General features: G+C 34.6%; 1 protein-coding gene across 1 annotated transcript; it reads right to left on the bottom strand.

Annotated features, from left to right (window-relative positions):
- Positions 1-1,472: 1,472 nt before the first annotated feature.
- LOC145307298 (uncharacterized) lies at positions 1,473-14,456 on the bottom strand. Its single transcript, XM_080149658.1, has 14 exons — positions 12,930-14,456; positions 11,400-11,520; positions 11,016-11,111; positions 10,270-10,379; positions 9,831-10,027; positions 8,886-9,011; positions 8,178-8,271; positions 7,625-7,720; positions 6,973-7,100; positions 5,847-5,930; positions 5,380-5,428; positions 4,734-4,803; positions 3,924-4,019; positions 1,473-2,110 (listed from the first exon to the last, which is right to left on the bottom strand). The coding sequence occupies exons 1-14, from the start codon at positions 12,995-12,997 to the stop codon at positions 2,051-2,053; spliced, it is 1,395 nt and encodes a 464-aa protein (XP_080005784.1). The 5' UTR covers positions 12,998-14,456; the 3' UTR covers positions 1,473-2,050.
- Between the last annotated feature and the right edge of the window lie 2,145 nt (positions 14,457-16,601).

The following is a 16,601-nucleotide window of genomic DNA, read 5'->3' on the forward strand; positions in this document are numbered from 1 at the left end:
ACATTTAAAAGAAAAAGCAAATGCCTAGATGGAGGCATGCAGAAAGGTGATTTATAGATGTATGATGTATCTACCCCTTGACAAAATATAGGGTGGGCCCATTTCCCCCTTTTTTTAGATTTTACTGTTATCATAAGTTGTGGAAGACATATACATGTATGATAAGCCACATTCAAGTTTAAAAAGTGACTTGGCTCTTATGGCTGTTGGCGCGCGGGGGGTATAAAAAGTGCCCACCCCCTTATAAAACCAAAAATTTAAATTCCTTCAAACACCGGCATGTTGCATATCAAAATGACCGTATTGAAATGCTGATTACGAATCTGAAAACCGCTTTGAAAAATATTGCTCCTAGTTCGAATAAGATCTCATTAAGTACCTAAAAACAGCTGATTTAGTCAAAATTGTTCATTTTGGTAGGTTATTTGAAAATCATTTCAGACTGAATCAATATTTTTCTATCTATCTACCTATCGATCTATGTATGTATCTAACTATCAATAAATTTCAGGACATAAGAAAGAACCAGTTTCTATCTATCTATCTATCAATGTATTTATATATCTATCCATCCATGAATTTCAAGACTTAAGAAAGAACCAGTTTCTATCTATCTATCAATGTATTTATATATCTATCCATCCATAAATTTCAAGACGTAAGAAAGAACCAGTTTCTATCTATCTATCTATGTATCGATCTATGTATCTATCTATCAATTAATTGTAAACGTAAGAAAAAAACAGTTTCTATCTATCTAACTATCAATAAATTTCAGGACATAAGAAAGAACCAGTTTCTATCTATCTATAAAAGTCAAGACAGTTACTGTCTATCTATCTATCTACAAATATCCAGTTTCTATCTATTTAAGCATCTATCTATAAATATCTGTATACTTATTTATACACCATAATTATGAAAATATTAAAAAGAAGTTATATTCGTCTACATATAAAAAGAAACAAGGATGACAACATTCGTAAAAGCGAAGCACTGAAACAGTAGGATAAACGGACATTAACACTAGTAGAGTGTAAGAACTCAAAATATAAATAAATAAGAGTCAAAGCAAAATTGTGAGTAAATTTGTTGAAAAACTTCTTGATACAGGATAATGTTTATGGACATACTTACATTTTTAGGACTTGATTATATAGTTGTACTTTGTTGTCCCAAGAACCAGTATACCAAAAATCAGAACAATCGGATAATTAGATCACATAAAATTTTTTTGTTGAAAAGTAAAAAATTAACATGTTTAAAATGGACGTACGGACGTTCTGGTAATGATTATAGAGTTGCTACTCTTTCTAATCCGTACCTAACTACTACAGGAATCACCATGCAAAGTTTGAAATCGATAGGACAATTCTAACATGCTCTAATTAACGAAAAAAGCTATCCGTCTCGGACGGACAGACCGACCCTAATTATACAAAAGATTGGCTTTTAAAAATATTAAATTAAAATTACATAAAATATAAAATTTATTGACAAAAAAATTATTGTACATATACATAACAATGCAATGGGTCAGTTGAAATTTAATTTCCGAATGTGTACACAATTTCCTCGGTGTTTCCTCATCCTATCTCAATATTTACTACTAGCTAAAAAGCTTCAAAATCCTCTAAAATGAAAAACAAAATCTACAAAAATTAAACAAGATCATAGAAGGGTTATATTAATAACATAAGATTTTATATAATTATGTAGATTCTTTATGTAATTTTAGAGGTTTTTTTCAAAAAAAAATTTTAGTGAGGCAGTGAGACCCTAATTTTTTTTACGAATCCACCTCAAGGCTCGTCAGCCGAGCGACTTAGCCTCAAATTAAAACCCATTCCACTGACTGTAATCTACAGAAGGGATAATTTTGTGTATCATAATTGGGGACGTACTTCATTTTTTCGGCCATTGTCTAATCACTTTAGATCCCTGAGTTTTATCATTCCGTATTATAGACAGCTTTCCGCGGATACCATGCGGATAGTGATACTTAGAACAGGTTCTAATCCAGCGGATTCTTGGCTGCTAGCCGCGGATATTAACTGTTTGTATTTAGGATGTCCGGGTGCATGCGTTTCTGGTGCTCAACTAATTTGTCCTGAAATTAAATTCTTGTGTATTATTAAATATATAAAATATATAAATATATATATTATAAGTAACAGGGTGTGTTCTAACTGTGCATGGTAATCAGTTGCGCCCCGTTTTGGGTCAAGACATTCCGCCTACTTTAACTATTTATGTCGCTCACCTGAAATAGCAGCAGTAGGCACAATTTTTAACGTCTTTAGCTTAAGTTATGACGCGGTGTTCAGCCGAGATGGGAAACAGCACATTTATTTTGTGAGCTACTTCTTAGTTTTGGAGATGATTGAGTGAAACCTTTTTTTGAATAAATAAGTTTTTTTTTATGGTGGCGGAAAACAGCGGTCTCGTCGCCGTTTTTAAAAGCGAAGCTTTTCTATAATTAGGGTCGGTCCGTCCGTCCGTCCGTCCGAGATAGATAGCTTTTATTCGTTAATTTAGGCATGTTAGAATTGTCCTATCGATTTCAAACTTTGCATGATGATTCCTGTAGTAGTTGGGTACGATTTAGAAAGCGTAGCAACTCTATAATCATTACCAGAATGTCCGTACGTCCATTTTAAACATGTTGATTTTTTTACTTTTTTAACAACAAATTTTCAAGTGTTCTATTTATCCGTTTGATCTGATTTTTGGTATATTGATTCCTGGGACAACAAAGAACAATATTATAAGCGAAGCAACTCTATAATCAAGTCCTAAAAATGTAAGTATGTCCATAAGCATTATCCTGTTTTTAAGCAGTTTTTCAACAAATTTACTTACAATTTTGATTCGACATTTATACATTTATGTTCCGATTTTCTAGTTCAGATACTATACAAGTGTTAATGTCCGTTTGTCCTACCGTTTCAGTGCTTCCCTTTTATGGATGTTGTCATCCTTGTTTTATGAAATATAGCTAGAAAAAAACCGATTTATAATTCAAAAAGATTTTAAAAAATTGTCTCTAAAACTTAGCACACAAAATAAAATTGTTAGGACTTGATAGACACAAAGTATTTTTTTGATTTTTTGCTATCAATTGTTGATCTTGACTAGTGGATACTAGGGTTGGGCCGGATATCCGGTGTGGCCGGATATCCGGCCGGATACCGGTTTAAGAAACTATCCGGCCGGATATCCGGCCACACCGGATATCCGGATATTGAAACTATCCGCCCGAATATCCGGCCACACCGGATATCCGGATATTGAAACTATCCGGCCGGATATCCGGCCACACCGGATATCCGGCCCAACCCTAGTGGATACGCCTTGGATACTTAAAATCAGTGTTGCGGAGCCGGAGCCGGAAGCCGTCATATTTTGCTGGAGCCGGAGCCGTAATAACTCTGTTTTCATGTGCAACTGCCCCTCTAGGTTTTTCAAGTCCATTTTTATAAAAAAAAAATTTAACTATTAAAACCTTCAAAAGTCAAAAATAGACTTGGAAGAAAAAAATATGTCGAGTTTTTCTTGATTTTAGGTCGGAGCCAGAACTGGAGCCGGAGCCGTATCATCACAGACGGCTTCGCGGAGCCGGAGCGGCACCAAAATCAAGCGGCTCCGCCACGCTGCTTAAAATGATTTCTTTTAAATCTGTGGTAAGATCATGTGTTAAAAAGGTCGTAGTGATAGGAACTATAATCCTTCACATGAAACATATCGGTTTAGCAGTTATCAAAATTAATACTTCAGTACACACAGACAGACACACATCTCGATACTTTATACCTGTTAGGGTTAGCTTTTACTTTTCTATTAAATTCTTTACGACATAATGCGTATTCCTAATACCTACATTGTTTTATTATTTCAGAATAATCTATAGCTTTATAAATTACCTTTCTGTTAAATTCTTTAGGACAGAATGTACAAGCAAATTTCTGGTTTGAATGTATAAACATATGGTTTCTCAACACAGTACTCTTGTGAAATGCCTAAAAAAATAGGAAAAAATTATTGTTTGTTTGTTTGTCTATCTGTCTATCTGTCTGTCCATATGTCTATCTATCTGTCTCTCTTTATCTGTCTATCTATATGTCTGTCTAACTGTCTGTCAATCTATCTATCTATTTGTCTATCTTTCTGTCCATCTGTCAATCTATCTATTTGTCTTACTGTCTGTCTGTCTATCTGTCTGTCCATCTGTCTGTCTATCTGCCTGTCCATCTATCTGTCTATCTATCTATCTATCTGCCTGTCAATCTATCTATTTATCTATCTATTTGTCTATCTGTCTGTCTATCTGTCTGTCTATCTATATGTCCGTCTATCTGGCTGTCTACCTGTCTGTCTATCTTTATGTTACTAGAAAAACATCAGCCATAAAAGCATGAAGATCTAAATCTGAAGGAAGGATAAACGAACATTAATTCTTGTAGAGTGTCATAAATTAATCTCTACATCCCTGGGTGAAACCTTGGGTACCAGTTTAATTAAGTACTTTGGGTACTAGTGGTTGTTACCTTGTTGCAAATTATATTTGGTTATATTTCTGTCTATCTGGCTGTCTATGTCTGTCTATATGTCTGTCTATCTGGTTGTCTATATGTCTGTCTATATGTCTGTCCATCATTGCTATAAATACTTTGGGGTCTTTTACTGAATTTTGATTGTTTGAGTGTTCAAACATTTCAATTACTAATTGTTACCTTGTTGCAAACGTTACATTTGAACTGTTTAACTGCAGAGTGGGCAAACTTGTGAACTTTCAAACCATCTCTGATAAATATTATTTACATAGAATTATTGTGGGAAAATTATTAGGAGCATGGGAAAATTATTAGGAGCATGGGAAAATTATTAGGAGTATGGGAAAATAATTATCATGGGAAAATTATTAGGAGCATGGGAAAATAATTATCATGGGAAAATAATTAGGAGCGTGGGATTATTCTTAGAAGCGAGGGATAATTATTTGGATCATGGGTAAATTATTTGGATCGTAGAATAATAAATAATTAGGTGTGTGGGAAAAGAATTAGCAGCATGGGAAAATAATTAGGAGCGTGGGATTATTCTTAGAAGCAAGGGATAATTATTTGGATCATGGGTAAATTATTTGGATCGTAGAATAATAAATAATTAGGTGTGTGGGAAAAGAATTAGGTGTGTAGGATTTTGGGTGCTCAAAGTCTTAAATTTTTTTAAAAGTAGGTTATAATGAAGTTGATAAAAGACCTAAATTGTCGAAATTTGCTCCATACAACCATAAAATATGCCTACAAATTATTTAATCCTATTCTTAATTGTTTAATTGGACAGTTATTTTAGTATGATAAAATTCTATGTGAATGCCTTGAGGTATAAGTTTTGGAGCAGATATCACACTGGAATGGTCGCTCTCCTAAAAATATATCATTCAATTTAAAAGTCTGTCTGTTCTGAAGGATCAGGTTAACTGCTGAACCAATGTGGTTCTCCTATACTAACTACTTTTGGAGAGGCAACCACCAAATAAAATTCTTTTTAAAACTAAAATTAAAGTAAAAGGGTTGATTTCTACTACCCCACCTCAAATGCCCCTGAAGGCCTCTAGAGGCGTGGCTGCTAGTTTATATATAAATTAGTATCATACACACACATACAAACATCTTACTATTTAATCAAGTTGTCATACACAATTACTCTGGATCTGTGCAACTGTATGGACACAACCAATCAAAGTACCCAAAGTCAACTAACATAAGTGGTTTGTAAATATTTTGGTACAAGTATAATTTACAGTCCTTTACCCCCCGGCCCCCCTCCCTCCAGACTAATACCTGTATGCTGTCTTATGTGTTCTTTCAAGGAGTTCAATTCAAAGAAACCTTTCTGACAAAATTCACATTTATGTTCCATTTCACCTACATAACCAGGAAAAAAATATTTTAACAGAGCTGGATCTTTAAATCATTTCAATGGTGCGCCAAATCGGGGTGCGCCGAATTTCAGCCAATCACAGCGCGGCATTTTGTAAAATGCTGAGCTCTCATTGGTGGAAAGTTGGCTCACCCCGATTTGGCGCACCATTGAAATGATTTAAAGATCCAGCTCAGGAAAGTTTGCCTAATATGATTCATAATTGTGTAAGGGATAGTTGCATGAAGTGCATTTAACAAGTTTGATTACCAAGCATAAGTTACGAGAATACCATCTAAAATATATAATTTTGTATTACAATAAATAGCAATCAATTAGGCACCACCAAAATAGTCACCATGCTGATTTTGTGAAAAAAAGACATACATATAAGTTGCATAATTAAGATATCCAAAAAATATGATCTTTCAGTCTTAATATCTTTAAAACTACCTGGTAAAAATTGAAATTCCTTAAAATACATGTCCTATAGGTAAATGTAGTTAAAACTAATCAACAGAAAAAAATATAAAGTTTACTAAATTCAAGTTTAAATGCACTTTGTGCAACTATCCCTTTAACGCAATAAAAAAATATTTTCTTTTTGTCTTTAAAAAATACTGAAAGGCAAACCATTAAGAAAAATAACCCCTTTTATTTAAATCTTCCTAACTCTTCCTTACTCGCACAAAGGGAGGAGTAGGTTGCACTAAAAATAAGTTAAGGTGTGAGTTTTAAGGCTTTTAAATAGTAGTAGAACAGAAGTATTCACTAAATATGTGTATTTCTTATTGAAAAGAACTATAGACACAATTTTTTTAAAAGTTAACATAAATTTTTATCGTTCTACTAGGTATTGTTTTTAACCTAAAACTCACAACCTTTATGGTTTTTTAGCGACACCTACTCCTTCCTTTTTAGCGCAACCTACCCCTCCCTTTTGCCTAATATTTACAAATTCTTCCTAATTGTCTCAGTTTCTTCCTTATTCTCACAAATCCTATTTAACTCTTAATTCTTTTTCTCAGATTTTTTTTTCCATCCTGCCTGTGTGTGCTTTGATAATGTGGCGCTTGAGTCCATAGTTTCTCATAAATCCCTGACCACAGTGATCACATCTGTATCTTCTCTCCCCTGTGTGCCAGCGTAGATGGTCCTCATAGTGGCACTTGATTCTAAAATTTCAAAATCCCTTTTTTTTCGTGGAGACTTTGGATGCGACAATTGGACTTTTATGATTTTATTTAATTTTTGTACATTTTTTATGCGATTTTAGAAGATTTTTCACAATTTTTTTAGCGAGCCTCACTAATTTTAGTGAGGTAGTGAGCCAAAAAGTTTTGAAGAATCCGCCTCTGGTTTTTAAACACTTTTCTTATTTGTCTTCTTAAATATTTTGAGCCAATCAAAAAGATACCTAACGTGTGGAATAATTATTTATCGCATTGTATTATTAACAGCTTTAAATGGATATGATAATGACAAAATATAAGATTAAAACCATTTTGTTAGCCCCAATAAAGGAAACCGTATTTTAATATTCATGGAAAATTATCTGTAATATGATGCTATACATGATTTTTCAGTATTGCTGAGAACAGATCTTAATGCAGCAGATCTTAATCAATTTTGAAGTCATAGATAGTGGAGTGCCGCAAGGTAGCATATTAGTCATACTGGAAAAGAAAGGGAAATTTTCCTGAAATATTTATCACATTCTTTGCAATGAAAATTTTGTTTGGTGGCGAGGTTATCAATAGCTGCAGCTGCGTCTTGGTGGGTCTTCATGTGGGCCCTAAAGTCAGGGTTGGCTAAAATCCGGCTTTTTCTGGATTGACAGACTGATAGACATATAGATGGACAGACAGATAGACAGACAGATAGACAGATAGATAGACAGATAGATAGGCAGAAAGATAGACATATTGATGGACAGACAGATATATAGACAGACAGATAGACATATAAATGGACAGATAGATAGATAGACAGACAGACAGAGAGATAGACAGATAAACAGACAGATACATAGACTGATAGGTAGACAGAAAGACACAGAGATTAACAGATAGATATAGATTGCCAGACAGACAGATAGATTAACAGACAGATACACAGACAGACAAGAGAGAAAGACAGACAGACAGATAAATAGACAGATAGATAGACAGATGCTGATACACATATCCTTTACCACAGACATATAGTGTATTTTGTGTACTTTAATGTACTTTGGGTACTGCCAACCCTGCCTAAAGTTGTGCTGGTACACATATCCTTTACCACAGACATCACAGGTGATTGCTTTCTCCTTGTGCACCACCCCCAGGTGCTGGTTAAGTCCTCCTGAGTTCACAGTGGGATCAATATATTATAGACAATGAATGCTACAGTGAAGGGAACTTATAAAGGATAGGGAGATGAAGGGGAGAAAGTCAGTGGAGGAGAAGGGAGGAGGGGAGAAGGGAAAGTAAAGGGAAAGAAAAGAGAAAGAAAGGGGAGGGGGGAAGGAGAAAAGAAGTGGGAAATAGAAGAAGGGAACAGAAAAGGGAGAGGGAAGGGGACAAAAAGGGGTTGGTAATAGAAATAAAGGGAAAAGAAAAGTGAGAGGGAAGGGGAAGAAAAGGAGTTTGAAATAAAAGAGGGGAACAAAAAGAGAGAGGGAAGGGAAGGGGACAAAAAGTGGTTGGTAATTTAAGAGAGGGAAACAGAAAAGTGAGAGGGAAGGGAAGGGAAAAAAAGGGATAGAAGAAGAGTTTGAAATAAAAGAGTGGAACAAAAAGGGAGAGGGAAGGGAGGTGAAAGAAAAGGGGTTGGATTTAAGAGTGGGAAAAGAAAAGTTAGAGGGAAGAGAAAAAAAGAAAAGAGAAGGGGTTGGTAATAGAAGAGAGGAAAACAGTCTTTCCCTCCCCTTCACTGCAAAAAGAAATTGTCATAAAAATATTAATATCTCTGCCTGCCTTTAGTTTTAGAAACATAGTCACAGTATTCACATTTATATTCATTCTTTCTCTCAGTTTTCACTCCCTTCACTCTCTTCTTCTTTTTCCTCACTTTCACACTTGCAACAACACTTTCTTCATAATCTAAACAAGAAACAAGGATAACAATCCTTATCATAAAGTAACAGAATGTCTGTCTATTTGTTTGTACTAAAGGATCTCGCTAACCGATGTGTACCTTTAAGACAAATGTACCTTTATTACAAATTTACCTTTATGACAAATGTTTTTATGACAAATGTATTTATGACAAGAATACCTTTTATGACAAGTGTACCTTTATGACAAATGTATTTATGACAAAATTACTGAGCCGCATATTATATAGAGTTAGATACAGTGGAGTGCCACAAGGTAGCATATTAGAGTTAGATAGTGGAGTGCCACAAGGTAGCATATTAGAGTTAGATAGTGGTGTGCCACAAGGTAGCATATTAGTCGCTATTAAAGTTAGATAGTGAAGTGCCACAAGGTAGCATATTAGTCACTATTAGAGTTAGATAGTGGAGTGCCACAAAGTAGCATATTAGTCACTACTAGAGCTAGATAGTGGAGTGCCACAAGGTAGTATAATAGTCACTACTAGAGCTTGATAGTGGAGTGCCACACGGTAGCATATTAGTCACTGCTAGAGTTAGATATTGGAGTACCACAAGGTAGCATATTAGAGTTAGATATTGGAGTGCCACAAGGTAGCATATTAGTTGCTATTAGAGTTAGATAGTGGAGTGCCACAAGGTAGCATATTAGTCGCTATTAGAGTTAGATAGTGGAGTGCCACAAGGTAGCATATTAGTCGCTATTAGAGTTAGATAGTGGAGTGCCACAAGGTAGCATATTAGTCGCTATTAGAGTTAGATAGTGGCGTGCCGCAAGGTATCATATAAGTCACGAATTGAATACCTTTGCCAAAAGTCTCCTCAAAAGTATCATCTTCTACAGGAGTCTCTTCTAACTTAACTGTCACCTCAACATTGTCAAATCCTGAATTTTCTTCTTTTATTCTATTCTCCTCTTTGATTTCAAAACATTTCTCCTCTTGATGATCAAGATGTTGTGGAAAAAAATCCTTGGGTTTAATATCCTGTTCCAAGTTTAGATCCTTGGGCAATAGATAGATAATATAGATACTTACCAGGGAGGGAGGGAACATTGAGCTTTTTATTACACTAGTCCCCAAAGTTTTATAATAAAGTTTTCTTATTAGGAGATTTAAGTAAATTTTGAATGGTCGAGTCTTCAAACGTTTCATCCAATAATTTTAATCATTGGGGATGTACATCAATTTGTTGGCCATTGTCTCATCCCTTTAGATCCCTAGATACACACTCTATATATCTATTCCTCTGGTAAATCAATGATGGATTCATAATCATCTCTGTGGAGATATGAATCATCTAGATTGTTGTTTGATGATGTATTCTTCAACATCAGATGGTTGTAGATGGTTTCCTTATATTAATGATATAGATAACTTTAAGAGTGATGGGGAGGGAAAGTAAAAGGAAGGGAGAGATGAAAGGAGAGAAAAAAAAGTGATGGGGAAGAGAAGAGGGAAAAAAGTGATGGGGAAGAGAAGAGGGAAAAAAGTGATGGGGAGGGGAAAGAAAGAAGGGCAAGAGAAGGGGAGGGAGAGAAAAGAGGAGGTAAATAAAGGGAGGAGGGGTAGAGAATTAGAGCGAAAGAGAAGAGAGGGAAAAGAAAAGGGGAGGGAAAGAGATGGGATGGTGGGGAAGAGAAAGGAAAGAAAAAAAAGGGAAAGTTAAGGTGAGGGAAAAAGAAGGGAAAGTAAAGGGAGGGTAAAAGAGGGGTAGGGAAAAAAGAAGGGAAGAGGAAAAAGAAAGGGAGGGAAAGAGAAGGGGATTGAATAAGGAGCAAATGAAGTCTAGGGTCTTTTTATTCAAGGGTACAGCGAAGGGCTAGAAAAATAGCCTAAAACCATCCCAAGTCTTAATCTAAAAAAGAAAAAGAAGAAACCCAACACAGGACAAATTTAGAGGACCCAATCTGTTTGATATTCATTGAGATCTTCAGACAAAAAAACCTTACTACTTTATATTATAGGGTATAATAAAAGTTATCTGAAACCTGAATAAGTTTGTTTGTGTTTAAACTATTGATGAAGATCTGCATGGTATTGTTGATTGTTGCTCTAATATCTTCCAGTGTCGTAGCACTCAGTGCCTGAGGGTATTAAAACTATGACAGAAATGTTGGTTTTAGTTTTTGTTCAACATTAAAATTTAAAATTAAATAAAAATCTTCCAAATAAAGCAGAAAAAATCTTTTAATTTTTGGTAAATTAAACAATAAATTAAATCTTTCTTATATTACCTAACCCTGTGGGGCAATCACCTAATCTAACATGACCTCTCACAAAGCTACTGTGAAAATACAACAAATCGCCCCTTAAGAGGCGTTGCCACGAAAGGGACTATACCCAATATTTCTGCCACATAGCCTAGCACTTGCCTTTGATAGAATCTTCACCCCATCCTCGTTCAATTCTTTCAGACTTTGTAAAGATAGGAGGGCTTCTAGTAGAATATTTGTTTGGTGGCTGCACATATTTTTAATCTTTTCATACTTCTCTCTGGGATCATTGGCAAAGATAAATACAGAGATCTAAAGGGATAAGACAATAGCTGATAAATTGATGTACTCCCCCAATGATTAAAGACAAAATTATCCTTTCTGTGGATTAAAATTAGTGGTTTATACGTTTGAACACTTAAGAAATGCTATTTTTAATCTTTACATATTTCTCTCTGAGATAATTGGAAAAGATAAATGCAGGAATCTAAAGGGATAAGACAATGGCTGATAAATTGATGTACTCCCCCAATGATGAGAAACAAAATTGTTCTTTCTGTAGATTAAATTCAGTGGTTTAAACGTTTGAACACTAAAGTTAATGTTATTTTTAATCTTTTCATATTTCTCTCTGTGATCATTGGCAAAGATAAATACTGGTATCTAAAGGGATAAGACAATGGCTGGTAAATTGATGTACTCCCCCAATGATGAGAAACAAAATTGTTCTTTCTGTAGATTAAATTCAGTGGTTCAAACGTTTGAACACTAAAGTTAATGTTATTTTTAATCTTTTCATACTTCTCTCTGAGATCATTGGAAAAGATAAATACAGGAATCTAAAGGGGATAAGACAATGGCTGATAAATTGATGTACTCCCCCAATGATTAAAGACAAAACTACCCTTTATGTAGATTAAAATTAGTGGTTTAAACGTTTAAACACTCAAGTTAATGCTATTTTTAATCTTTTCATACTTCTCTCTGAGATCATTGGAAAAGATAAATACAGGAATCTAAAGGGGATAAGACAATGGCTGATAAATTGATGTACTCCCCCAATGATTAAAGACAAAATTACTCTTTATGTAGATTAAAATTAGTGGTTTAAATGTTTTAACACTCAAGTTAATGCTCTTTTTTTAATTGTTTCATATTTCTCTCTGAGATAATTGGAAAAGATAAATGCAGGAATCTAAAGGGATAAGACAATGGCTGATAAATTAATGTACTCCCCCACTGATGACAGACAAAATTATCCTCTCTGTAGATTAAAATTAGTGGTTTATACGTTTGAACACTCAAGTTAATGTTATTTTTAATCTTTACATATTTTTCTATGTGATCATTGTCAGAGATAAATGGGCATATTTTTACAAATTTCAGGTATTGTTTATTTTATTGTTTTTATGTGAAGCTACTCTATAATTCAAAATGCCTGTCTGTCCATATCATATGTCTGAAACGTTTTTGGAGAGACGTGATTTTCTCGGCTCCCTTAAAAGATAGAAGGCTGAAACTTCTTGTCAATATTCCAAACATTTTCTCTTAGAAGGAGTATGCAGGTCTCCTCTTCAAGAAGCTTAACTGTAAAGAAGAACCATATCAGTCAGCAGTTAGCAAGATCTTTAGATACAGACACACACAGACAGACATCCTTATACTTGATTATTACATTTATCTTCGTGCCTAATTAGATTTCTCTGGGCTTGTAGATCTTCAGGAGGTAATAGCAGAAATTGATGACTGTCCTCCATATTGATAGCACACTGAGTTATGGTAATGACAATATGAGTTTTGCTATAACAACATCTTTTCTTATTAATTCACAGAACCTCCACCTACTTGCGGTAGAAGGGAGATTGTTAGGTAGTTTGGATGCCTAATAATCAAGTGTATAATACCAACATCCTTCAATGCCAAGCTCCTCTGAGGAGAGTGTCATTCATTACATGGTGACTTAATCTGCCAAACTAAATAGTCCAGAAATTAACAGAAACCTGGTATATTTTACACAAAAAAAGATTGAATTCACTGATGGAAAGTGTCTAAAATCACTTGATCTTGTTCGTGCATAGTTCTCTTTAAACTTACACCAACTCTATCCATTGTCAATGCACATTCTGAAAAGTATTTTTAAGTGGGTCAAGTGCAGTTCATGGTGAAATATTGCTGGTAACGAATGCTTCCTGGTTCCTGGAATTATTACAAGGTTCCTGGATCTAGCAGTACCAGGGTTTCGGATCCGCATTGATTTTATGCGGATCCGGATCCTCAAAATTTGGTCAGTGCGGATCCGGATCCGGATGCGGATCTTTGACAATAAAAATAAAATCACCAAATTTTTCAAAAAAATTTTATTCTTTAATTCGAAGTCAAAAATACTTTTAATTTTCAAGTCTGAAGCTAAACCTTAAAGATTGGCTCTCATCAAGAGAATGTCTGAGATTTTATATAAATTTAGGTAGATTTTTCCATTTTTTCCGCATTTTTTGGAGTCTAAGGATCCGGATCCGCATTTTTTTTCGGATCCGGATCCGCATCCTTGGACTCAAAAATATGCGGATCCTTGCGGATCCGGATCCAGATCCGAAACCCTGAGCAGTACAAGAAATATTTCTGGAGCCACCAATGTTTGACCTTCCATTAAAGCTGGTAACAGGGAAAATTTGCAGGTTGCCAAAATAAGAGTTTAAAGCAATATTCCTGGATACAATAATCCAAGGAACCAGGGAGCATTTGTTACCAGCAATATTTCACCATAAACTGCACTAGATCCGGTTTTTTTTTACTAAAACACATATAATCTAAAAATTAAACATTTCTTTTTTTCATGCATTTTAAAATAATACAGTGAGGACAATATTGTCCATAAGCAGCACAATAGATATTACAGGGATCTAAAGGGATAAGACAATGGACGATAAATTGATGTACGTCCCCAATGATGATAAACTAAATTGTACCTACTATAAATTAACCAACCAATTAAAATTGAATAAAAGTATCCAAAGTTTTTGATCTGAATATAGCTACCACATCTAAGCTTAAAAACAAGGATGACAACATCCATAATAGAATAAAAAGCGGTCCTCAAAGTTATTCATAGGCTCCAAAACTTTGGGTACTTATACAAATTTTGATAGATTTAATGTCAAATCTTTTCAATACGGCTCAGCCGTTTAGCCGTTATTTTGGCTATTTTAAGGGCAAATCTGTCATTAAATCATGTGAAATGATACAAAAAAAAACATTTTAGATTTCTAGTACCAGCAACTACCGGCTAGAACCGATTGAAAACATTTTGGAGTAGCAACTAGTATTATGAGGAGATAGGTTTCGTGATGATTTGTATTGAAAATAGCCCAAAAAAATGGCTAAACGGCTGAGCCGGCAGCTGTTAGCCGTTATTTTTCCAACTTTTTGTTTGATTTAGGGAAAATAGACCTACCAAGGATTACTCATGCAAAATTTCAGATCGAAATTCAAATTCTAAGTGCCATTTATACATTGATTACGAGATGGTTGCATTAACCCCCCCCCCTTAATCTACAAAAAGGGTAATTTTGTCAATCTTCAATGGGATTTTATTTGAATTTATCGTTCATTCTTAAGAGTTTACACAGCGATCTACATAATATAACAAAAAAAAACAATCTTCAAAAATCAAGAAAAAAATTTTAGTTTTTTTTCGAACTTTATATATTAAGTTTCTCAAAAATCAGAAAAATAATTTTATTTATGCCTAAAAAATGAATAGAAATTACATATTCAATGTCATTAGGACGAAAAAATCTGATATACAGAAAAGCTTTGCTTTTACAAACAGAATTGGCTATTAAAAGTGCCTTTTTGTTGGAGGGGATTTGCATTCTAAAAAAGTTACATGATTTTTGTTCAATAAATCTAAAGCCTTGATACTCCCCCCCCCCCCTCTCCCTTAATTATAATACTTATTTCAAGCTCCTTAAGGTGCTATAACCCTACGGGGGCTTTTCAAACTATTCTTAACCTAACCTAAATATTTTTTCTTTAAAAAGGTTTCCCAAACATAAAATTTCAGAGAGACTGATGAGGGGGGGGGGGACAATCAAAATACCATCTTAATCTTTAGATTACAACTAGTGGCTTCGCCCCTAGCCTCTAGGGGCTTTGCCCCAAGAGGTATAATTACATCTTCTATTACTTAACCAGCATAACGGATCACAAATTTTCGCACCTACCCAGCAGGAAAACATTTTGCGATTAAATTCGCAAAATTCGTAAATTTCGTAAAATTCGTAAATTTCGTAAAATTCGTAAAATTCATAAAATTCGTAAAATTTGTAAAAAAAAAAAAAAAAAAAAATGGGGGGGGATTTTTTTGTTTTTAGGGGGGGGTTGGGGGTGTCCCACCCCCCAAGAAAATAGCTTAAAACCACCGCAGGACCAATAGGTATATACCCTGAAGAGTAGAATCCGATCGGTTCAGTGGTTACCGAGATCTTAAGCTTCAGACGGACAGACGGACATCGTTCTACTTTGTATTATAGATGTATCTATAATTGATCCCCCCCCCCTAAAAAAATATGATAACCTAAATGCAAGGTTCTAAAGGGATAAGACAATGGCCGATAAATTTATGTACATCCCCAATCATGATACACAAAATTACAGCTTCTGTAGATTTCAATTAGTGGTTGAACGTCCAACTTAATGAATCACCAAGCAAAATCCACTAAAGTCACCAAAGTTGTTAAGCCAACGAATAAGAATACATTATTACCAAACTTTGGATACTAGTGTAATAAACAGCCCATTGTCCCCTCCCTCCCTGAAACAACAAACGAATGTAAATGTTTAAATTTTGTTCTCATAACATTTAATAGAAAAATGATTTTTGTTTTTATGATATCCTCTAAATTTCACTATTTTTTTAGTATTTAATTCTAGAACATTTGTTATAAAAGAAAGTTTAAATAATACTAGTTGCTACGCCTCTCAGGAAAAATAGCCTAAAACCAACGAGGGACATTTATACCACTTCCCTGTAAAGTCCAACCCATTCAGACCAACTATTTCTGAGATATTTAGCTTCAGACAACAACAAATCTTGCTATTGCATATCAAAGGACATACAGATACGACCCTTGAGGCCTCTAGGGGCACTAAAAATAATTTTTTTTGGGGGGTGTGTAATTTTCCTACAAGTTTCTTTTATGGGTGGGGGGGGGGCACCCTCCTCCAAAATAGTTAAAAACCTTCCCTGGACCTATAAGAAGCTTCACTGTAAAGGAGAAACATATCGATAGGCAAGGTCCCCCGCTACAGACAAAAAGCTTACTACTTTACATCAGAGGATAATACTCATTGAGTCATTAC

The sequence above is a fragment of the Acartia tonsa genome, chromosome 15 (assembly GCF_053477335.1).
Source record: "Acartia tonsa isolate MP-2025a chromosome 15, ASM5347733v1, whole genome shotgun sequence".
Lineage (NCBI taxonomy): Eukaryota > Metazoa > Arthropoda > Copepoda > Calanoida > Acartiidae > Acartia > Acartia tonsa.

What these genes read in the sequence shown, in the direction of transcription:
- LOC145307298 (XM_080149658.1), bottom strand. Translation starts at nt 12,997, where the DNA reads ATGGAGGACAGTCATCAATTTCTGCTATTACCTCCTGAAGATCTACAA. An exon ending in TGAGGAGACTTTTGGCAAAG is followed by an intron (nt 9,012 to 9,830) that starts GTATTCAATTCG and finishes TTTCTTGTTTAG; the next exon opens with ATTATGAAGAAAGTGTTGTT. An exon ending in CTATGTTTCTAAAACTAAAG is followed by an intron (nt 8,272 to 8,885) that starts GCAGGCAGAGAT and finishes CTGTGAACTCAG; the next exon opens with GAGGACTTAACCAGCACCTG.